This window comes from Balaenoptera ricei, chromosome 6, assembly GCF_028023285.1.
Source record: "Balaenoptera ricei isolate mBalRic1 chromosome 6, mBalRic1.hap2, whole genome shotgun sequence".
NCBI lineage: Eukaryota > Metazoa > Chordata > Mammalia > Artiodactyla > Balaenopteridae > Balaenoptera > Balaenoptera ricei.
In genome coordinates this window covers 7,867,497-7,877,562 of record NC_082644.1, presented here as the reverse complement: position 1 = coordinate 7,877,562, position 10,066 = coordinate 7,867,497, and the positions used below count along the sequence as shown (strand labels likewise).

Below are 10,066 nucleotides of genomic sequence, written 5' to 3'. Positions count from 1 at the left end.
ACTAGTGACAAAGTAAGAAAGAGAATGTCCTAGTAATGTTAACATAATCAGTGCCCTCCCAGATGCCTCACCACTCCTAACTCCTCTGAAACTTGCAAGTAACTTGGAGAAGAAAGAAGCAACTCTGAATCGACTGAGTTTACATTTCTGTGACCAGGTAGAATGAGGTTTGTAATAGGAATTAAGTTCATTTATAAAAAATAAAGTTACACTTCTGCAAATGTGCCTAGTGGACTAATAATCATATCCTGTCCGTGACTCAAACTCCTTTACACCAAACATTTCTTGGTCGACTCCCTGAACTCGCAGCCTACTTTCTCTTTTTGGCCTGTTGTAGTGACCCGCGTTGCTAACCATCTCTTTTGCAGCTTTGAAACACCAGTATCATCTTTCATTCCTTTTTCTCATTGTATCACAGGCCCACTGCATTCTGTCCATCCTACTTCTGAAATCCATCTTGAGTCTCTTCTTTCTTCTTAGTCCTCACACCAGTGTTCCAGTCCTAGATGACTGGAATATGATAATGTTGCATAAATATACTCTTTTTATATAAGATTATACCTCTCATAAACAGAAAGTATACCTTACTTTCAAAACCACATGACATTTTAACAAATATCAATTTTATCTGAGACAGCAAAGAATGATTCAGTACATTCACAAAAGCTCTAAGATCACATTCTCTGGTAAATATGTTTAGAGCTTACTTGGGGTCAGGTGCTGCTTAAGAACTTTACATATGGGCTTCCCTGGTGGTGCAGTGGTTGAGAGTCTGCATGCCAATGCAGGGGACACGGGTTCGAGCCCTGGTCTGGGAAGATCCCACATGCCACGGAGCAACTGGGCCCGTGAGCCACAATTACTGAGCCTGCGCGTCTGGAGCCTGTGCTCCGCAACAAGAGAGGCCGCGATGGTGAGAGGCCGGTGCACCGCGATGAAGAGTGGTCCCCACTTGCCACAACTAGAGAAAGCCCTCGCACAGAAACGAAGACCCAACACAGTCATAAACAAAACAAAACAAAACAAAACAAAACGTGAATTTCTAAAAAAAAAACACATGTGAAATTAAAAAAAAAAAAAAACTTTACATATGACTAACTCGTGTAATCCTCACAACACCCACCATGATGTAGGTACATGGTCATCCCATTATATAGCTAAAGAAACTGAGGGTAGAGAGAGACTAAAGAACTTGCCCAAGGACAAACAGTTAGTAAATGGTGGGGCTGGGATATAGTACTACAGATGAAATAACAATGTGGGGATATAAGTTGGGGAAATAAATGTAAAAGTAGACACATGAAAACAGAGTGTAAGCTTCTATAAAATATGTACTTTAACCTCACCACCTACACATATAATTATCATTGAGTTTCCTTTAGCCATCATATTAGTTATTCTTACTTAGACAAGGGAGTTTTAAACATTTTTAGTTTCCTTTCTGGGAGCCTGAAGAAGATGGAGTTAGACTTTTCACCACTTCTTTTTTTCCTTAAACACATTTTTCTTCCTTCTGCAGCAGATGCTCCAGTCAGCACAGTATCTAACTGCATATTCATTAGTATTGCACTTCATTCTGCAATTAGAGTATCCTGCAGGACATCCTTCAGGAAAAAAGAAGCTTCTGGCTTTGAAGAGAGAAAACATTATATTACTTGTTTGTATATGTTAATATCTGAAGTGTTTCATAATAAAACAACGATAGAGAACCTTCCCAGAAAAAAATGACAAAAAGGAATGCAGGAGAGAAAAGTGGAGGTACTGAATAAAGGAAAATGAGGGTTTCTTCTGTAGCGTAATAGGTGAGGCAGTGGTTGAAAAGGGACCGCGTTTCTGATAAGAACTATCACAGCATATTTCTGACTAAAATTAATGATCCATTTAGCGGTGGGGATTCATGATTCAGGAAAGAATGTTTAATTTCAGAAGTGAAGTCCCTAAATGAGCGGGGATGAAATCTAGTATATAATACAAGTGGAGGGGTTAGCCTTAAATCAGTATGAAGAGAAGGCAGACTAAGATAAAATTAGGTAAAGGTTTATGGTAGCGGGAAAATGGGGATGTTGTCACTTGTTCCTTTTCCTGTCTTGGTGGAAAAAAAAATCAATTGAGAATGGGATGGGCAAGTTGGATCTTGGCTCTAACTTTCCAGTGTATTTAGGCTCAAAGCCGTATCTCCTTTACTGAGGAAGTTTTTGAGATCTGCACAGGATCCCATACGCCATAATTGCTCACCTTGGTTTCCAGTTCTAATAGGTGTTTCCTTCTATCCCTTTTCCCCAAGGAAACCTATCCTAAGTTTAATAGTAATCATTTCCACTTCCTTACTTAAAAAAATAGTTTTATTACCTGAACTTCATCCCTAGACACTATAGTTTTTTTTCTCATTACAGTTTTTGATATTCCCTTTAAATCTACAGGTCCTTCCCAAAACCTTTTATTACAGTTTTTATGTTGAAGAACTTGGGGTGTTTAACCTGGAGTGTTTCCCTACTTCTGGAGAAATTAGCATGTGTCCTCCGTATTTTCACAAATTTGCAGCTGGATTCAGAGGCTTGACCTGACTCATGTTTGAGTCCTTTAGCTGTCTGTACTGTAGTTGGTGGTGTGTGTGTGTGTGTGTGTGTGTGTGTGTGTGTGTGTGTGTGTGTTGTATCAGGAGGCCCATAATGTCTGGTTGTCTATCTTTCAGAGATAATAGCAGCTACTGATGCCCAATGACTAGATTCATTAATACAATGGGCGTTGTATGTTGGTGATACTGTAATTATGTGTCTTTTTCAGTGTTTAATTGTAATGTATACAACTCAGTAAGTTCGGTGACTAGTTTATACCTGTGAAACCATCACCACCATCAAGACCATAGACATATTCATCACATACGGAAGTTTCCTCTCACCTCCTTTATTATTGTTGTTGTTATTATCACTTGTGGTAAGAATACTTAGCATAGGATCTAGCCTCAGAAAATTTTAAATAGATAACTCTGTATTGTTAGCTGTAGGTACTGTGTGTAGCAGAACTTCAGAACTTATCTTGCATAAGCGAAACTTTGTACCCTTTGACCAACGTCTGCCCGCTTCCTCCACCCGTCAGGCCCTGTTACTATGAGTCTGACATTTTTGGATTCCACATATAAGTGAGATCACACAGTATTTGTCTTTCGCTGTCTGATTTATTTCACTTAGCGTATGTCCTCCAGGTCCATCCATGGGTCACAAACAGCAGGATTTCCTTCTTTTTTAAGGCTGAATTTATTTTGTATATTGATATATATCACATTTTCTTCCTGTGTGTTTGTGTTTTTCACCTTTATTGAGGAGTGACTGATTAAAAACTGTATACATTGAAGGTATACAATGCGATGTTTTGATATAATATACATTGACTTGATTACCACCATGAGATAATTAACATATCCAACACTTCACATGGTTATCTTCTTTTATTGTGTGGTAAGATCACTTGAGATCTACTCTCCTAGCGGATTTCAAGTATGTAATACAGTATTATTATCTTTTTATTAACTATAGTCACCATGCTGTACATTAAGTCTCTTGAACTTGTTCATTTTATAACTGGAAGTTTGTTCCCTTTGACTAACATCTCACCATTCCCCCACCCCCCATACCTTGGCAATCACCATTATACTATCTACTTCTTTGAGTTTTACATTTTTATGTTCCACATATGAATGAGATCATACAGTATTGGTCTTTCTGTGTCTCATTTACTTGACTTAGCATAATGTCCTTCAGGACATTTGTCCATGTCATTGCAAATGGTATAGTTTCCTTCTTTTTAAGGCTGAATAATATTCTGTTGTGTGAATATACATACACACATATATATACACATATATGTATGTGTATATATATATCACAATTTCTTTACCCATTTATCCATTGACAGACACTTTGGTTGTTTCCATATCATGGCTAGTATGAATAATGCTTCAGTGAACATAGGAGTACAGATATCTCTTCAACATCCTGATTAAACATCATTTCCTTTGGATATATACTCAGATGTGGAATTGCTGGATCTTATGGTGGTTCTAGCTCTTAATTTTTAAAGGAACATTGATAATCTTTTTCATAATTGCTCTTTCAATTTACATTTCTACTAAAAGTGTACAAGGGTTCCCTTTACTCCATATATCTACCAATATTTGTTATTATTATTATTTTGGTAATAGTCATTGTAACAGGTATGAGGTGATATCTCATTGTGGGCTTGATTTGCATTTCCCTGATGATAAGTGACATTGAACACCTTTTTTTGTATTCCTTTTGCCTATTTGTATATCTTCTTCGGAAAAATATCTATTCAGGTCCTTTGCCCATTTTTAATTGCTTTGTTATTATTTTGGGCTATTGAGTTGTGTGAGCTCCTCATGTGTTTTGCGAGGAACTTACAAACCCTTACTGAGTACAGGGTTTGCAAATATTTTCTCCTATTCCATAGGTTGTCTTTTCACTCTGTTGACTGTTCTTTTGCTGTGCAGAGGCTTTTTAGTTTGATGTAGTCCTACTTGTCTAATTTTGCCTTTGTTGCTTGTGCTTGTGCATATCCAAGAAATCATTACAAAGACCAATGTCATGAGCTCTTCCTCCATGTTTTCTTCTAGAAATTTTACAGTTTCAGGTCTCATGTTTAAACCTTTAATCTATTTTGAATTGATTTTTTCTATAAATGTACTCTTTTGCATGTGACTATCCAGTTTTCCGAACACTGTTTGTTAAAGAGACTATCCTTTCTCCATTGTGTAGTCTTAGTACCCTTGTTGAATATCAGTTCTCTCTCTGTGGGCTTATCTCTGGGCTCTCTATTCTCTTCCACTGTTCTACATGTCTGTTTTTATGCCAGTATCATCGTTTTAAAATTATTGTAGCTTTGTAATATATTTTGAAGTCATGAATTGTGATGCCACCAGCTTTGTTTTTCTTGCTCAAAATTGCTTTGCTGTTCAGGGACTTTCGTGGCTCCATAAGAATTTTAGGACTCTCTCTTCCTTCCCTCTTTCCTTTCTTTAAAAATTTTTTTATCTGTTTAAAAATTTTTAAAAACTGTTCTAGGATTGTTTTTTCTATTTCTGTAAAAAATAACATTGGGATTTCCACAGGGATTTTACTGAATCTATAATTTGCTTTGGGAATTATGAACATTTTAGAAGTATTCTTTCAGTCGATGAACGGGGATTGCCTTCTATTTATTTGCGTCTCCTTTAATTTCTTTCATCAATATTTTGTAGTTTGCAGTGTACAAATCTTTCACCTCCTTGGTTAAGTTGTATTCCTCAGTACTTTGGTCTTTTGATGCTATTATAAATGGGATTGGTTTCATAATTTCTCTTTTGAATAGTTTGTTGTTAGTATATAGAAATGCAACTGGTTTTTGCTTATTGATTTTGTATTCTGTAATGTACTGAATTTTTTTTTACTAGGTCTAAGTGTTTTGCTGGCATCTTAGGGTTTCCACATATAAAATCATGTCCTCTGCCCACAGAGATAACTGAGTCTGAGTTGTTTTCTCATTCAAACCTGGAAACATGTTCACTGGTACAGCAATGTCCAGTCAAATATTTTTTTAAAAAGAAACAACTCAAAGAATGGGAGAGAATATTTGCAAACCTATATCTCTTAAAGGTTTAGTGTTCAAAATATACAAAGAACTGACAACCCACTAATGAAAAACAGCTAAATTAAAAAGTAAGTAAAGGATTTGAGTAGACATTTCTACAAAGAAAATATACAAATGGCCAATAAAACACTGAAAAGATGTTCAACATCATTAATGTTGCAAATTAGATGCAAATTAAAATACAAATTAAAACTACAATGAGATATCACTTTACACCAACTAGGATGACTATAATAAAAGATACGGACCATAGCGGAGTATGTGAGTATGTGGAGAAGTTGGAACCCTCAAGCACTGCTGGTGGGATTGTAAAATAAAGGATGAAGCTGTGGAAAATAGTTTGGCAATTCCTCAGAAATTTAAACATAGTGTAACCATAAAACACAGCAATATACCCAGGTATATATCCAAGAGAACTGAAAATATATCCACACAAAAACTTGGATGTAAGTGTCCAGAGCAACATCATTGATAATAGCTCCAAACCAGAAACAATCCAAATGTCCATCAGCTGATGACTGGATGATTAAAAGGTAGTGTATCCATTTAATAGAATACTGTTCATCAATTGAAAGGGATTACGTATTGATGCATGCTACAACATGGATAAACTTTGAAAAACCTTGGCCTAAGTGAAAGAAAACACAAAGGGTCACATGTTGTTTGATTACATTAAATGTCCAGAATAGGTAAATCAATAGAGACAGAAAGTAGATTAATAGTTGCCAGGATCTGAGGGGAGGGGAGAATGGCGAATGACTGCTAATGAATACGGAGTTTCTTTTTGGGGTGATGGAATGTTTTGGAATTGGATAGTGGTGATGGTTGCACAACTTTAGGAATATACAGAAAACCACTGAAATGGTACACTTTAAAAGAGTGAATTTTACCTCAATAAAAAAACCAAGAACAATGAGGGAAGTCTTGAATTTCCAGGTATTACAAGGTGATCTGAGGTAGTACATGCATCAGAAAAGATGTCACTAGATAGTAATACAAGTCCCAGTGATAAGCCCAACAATTAATGTATATTTATTACATAATATTGGTGGATTTTAAAATTAATTTGGGAGGGTTAGATTGATTATTCAATAAATATGCCTGTATTATAATTGGTTACTTGGTTAAGTGTGAGGATGGACTCTTAGCTCCCACCATACGTGAAGTAATTTCCACATAAGCCCGTGCATAGGTCAGAGTGCTCTGTAAACCACAGATGATGATGGAGCAGCCTCCTTTCCACCCTGGCCCTTCTTCTAATCACCACACACTTTCCATTTTATCAGTTCCCCAAAGTTTCTGTGTTCTATAAACCTCCTTCTACCTTCTTTAGATCAAACACAGTCTTCAAGTAAGAGTTTATAGTAGGTTAAATCCCTGGGGGGCACCACCTATGGCTGTTGCCCTAACAATCAATTCTCCACTCCTCTCACATTCTTCGTCGTATGGTACAATCTGCCCTTGTCTAATTTATTTTCAAACTCTTGGAAGACCTTGTATTCTTTTTCATTTATATTTTCATAACTTTGAAATGAAAGGTTTCCTGCTTACCTTGAGGAACTATGGACAACAAGGCAAGGACCCCAAGGATGGAAAGCAAGACCCTCATGGTCGAATAAGTCAGAGAGAATCCGTAACTGGGATGAAGAGAACTTCTTTCTGTGTTCAGTACTCAAGAAGTGAGTTGCCGTATGATTATTGAACCTTACAGTGGTAAGAACATTTCTGTGTTCCAATGAGCCTTCATTATCAGGAGATATCATGCAATGGACATGACCATCAGTTATTCAGCGTACATTTGTCAAGTGCTGGCAGGGTGTAGGCGAAGACAGTAGGATGCACAGCACTTACAGAGAAAGAGCAGCCACGGTGAAGGAAGGAGACATATTCTGTTGAAAAATCATTGTCTTACGGTTCCTGGAGGTTAAGGCAACATTTATAGAGTAAAAACATTCAATTTATTTCCCCAATAATAGGAAGGGAAGCACTAGATATAATAGCATGCCTATTTATTAATATTATTAATTTTGGGGAATGTACATTAGCAGACTTCAGCAATGAAACCGTATTTGAAGCCATACACAGGCTAGTGAGATATAGAAAAGCTTTTGTTTGATTGCCTCTTTGTCCAACCAACTAATGAGATCAACTGACTTTTATATCTAAAGTCTTAGTGAACACACACTGTTTACACATCACAGTCATATGCAGTGTGAGGGAGTCCAGGAAGGAAGAGTGGACCTTAGATGCACTTGGGAAAGCAAATAATACAGAAAAGACCATGGCAGTGCAACTTGAGCATGTGTCTGACAAAGTGGCACAAGTACCTTGTAGACACTAAGGAAATGAACACAGAGGAACACCGGAGAAGTTTGGGCGGCCTAGGGAATGATTAAAGAAGACATGAGCTGGCTCCACTGGCAAAATTCTCTATACATTTTGTGGGTTGAAAATGGTTAAATCAGTATACATCCGAGCCAGATGCAGGCAAGAGGAATGAACAGACTTACCAAGTCACAACACTGGGTGGTAGAACAGTCAATTCCCAAAATTTCATTGCTGCAACATGATGCAGGATGTGTGAAATGGAGCTTGGAATGTCCATTTCAATAAGCACAATGGGTCCCTACAGCATGAAGCAAGCACTTTTTGGCTGGTGTGCATAGCCCCTGGTTTTGCTATAAGCATGGTGACTTCTTTGGTAAAAGTCGCATTTTCTGTATTTCAGAAGTCTTTTAGCCTGCCTTGAAGCTATCCTAGAATTCAGAGAAGATTTCTTTCTTTTCACTAGTGTCACATTTGACCTACGATTCATTAAGTATTTTTCAGTCAGACTCACTGAAAAATAGTCAGCTATTCTGGGCTCATACTCATCACCCCAAGAGTTGCTCCCCTATCCTATTTGTAAAGAAATTGGTCTAACTTTCCAAACCAGGATCAAAGCAATTCAGGAAGATACCCATGTAATTAAATTCAACAAATACTTACCGAGTAACTTCTGAGTCTAAAACACTTTGCTTCATTTGGTGATGACTTACACATTCCTTTCGCGCTGTGTTACTATATTTATATGCACTTGTTGTTGCACTTGTTGATTACTTGCTCAGTGAATAGTTTTTGCTTGTTTTAATAAAAAAGACATGAGTAAGAATGCCAATTTTAGAGACTGCAAAGCGCATTCACATTCATGATCTTATTTGGTCTTCATAATTTCTTAGACGCTCTTACTCTGGGTTGAGTAACTTTTGTCAGGACCAAGAAGGAAGCTCCTTTCTGCCATTGCTTCCTCTGGGTACCCCTTCCACTCCTAATGGAACATGTAGTTAAATTATTTGAGCAGGTCCTCCCTGGCTATTGAGGCTTTGCAAATGACATCTTGAGCTAAATCAGGGATGGAGGATTGGTGGAGGGACGGGGGATTGAGGTCCTGGAAGAGGCAAACTTCACAAGACTTAGCCTAAGGAGGGCCAGTGAGGGGGCTGGAAGCTCTGGGGATGACTTTCCCTAAGCCTGGGTTCAGGTTTTTTTCTCCTCTGAGGTTGCTGGGGCAGTGGCATCTGGGAACAAGCCTCTCCCAGTACCCTAAAAACTCACAGAGGGGTCTTCGGGTCATTGGGGAATGTGCTGGTTCCCGATGACTACTCCGTTTACTTAAATCTGACTGGCTGGGGACCTTTCGCACCTCTGATCATGAAAAGCTTTGGAAGCATAGGTTACATTGCAAAGGAATCACATTTATGAGCACACATCGTTGAGTTCCCTTATGGAACAGTAAGGGCTGAATTTTCATCGATGCTTTGACATTTTCTATAAAGTTGTTTCTCGTCCAGGCAGATTTGGAGCCAGGAGATGGGCTTGGAAGGCTGCCCAGGGAGCCCAAGAACACTGAGTGACTCATGGGCTGGTAGACAGGGACATCAAAGGAAAGGTGAGAGGAAGGTTCACTGCATTCAGGGGGTGGGTTGGTGGGCACCAGGTGAGTGTTGAAAGGTAGCTTATCACCAGATTGCTCAGGGCCTCAGTAGAGAAAGATAAAGCACTTTGACAAAGGTCTTTCCTTAAAAGAACACAGAGGAGAAAATCAGATAGCTATCAAGCTACCAAAGTACAAATTGTTACAACAGAAGGAGAAAGGAGTTAATTTTCCATGAGATAATAAATTAGACTTAGGAATTATTGGGTTTTACTATTGGACTTAGCTCTCCAGAAAGTCAGTAGATACTCAGATAATTTATAATCGAGTGTTCATTGTTTACCTTCCTTCCCTGTACTCAGGAGTATTGAAAGCTTTGGAGTCATTGCAGCATCAGTTGTTTCTTTTTCTTCTTGTTGCTGCAATCTTTCTAAATTTATTGTTTCCTTACCTTCAGTCTGTAAACATCCTCAAGTTCCTGTGCTTTGAAAGCAAAAGATAAAATAACAT

The 10,066-nt window shown here is 37.9% G+C and overlaps 1 protein-coding gene across 1 annotated transcript; it reads right to left on the bottom strand.

Moving 5' to 3' along the window:
• Positions 1-1,473: 1,473 nt before the first annotated feature.
• LOC132367619 (beta-defensin 43-like) lies at positions 1,474-7,252 on the bottom strand. Its single transcript, XM_059926202.1, has 2 exons — positions 7,195-7,252; positions 1,474-1,628 (listed from the first exon to the last, which is right to left on the bottom strand). The coding sequence occupies exons 1-2, from the start codon at positions 7,250-7,252 to the stop codon at positions 1,474-1,476; spliced, it is 213 nt and encodes a 70-aa protein (XP_059782185.1).
• Between the last annotated feature and the right edge of the window lie 2,814 nt (positions 7,253-10,066).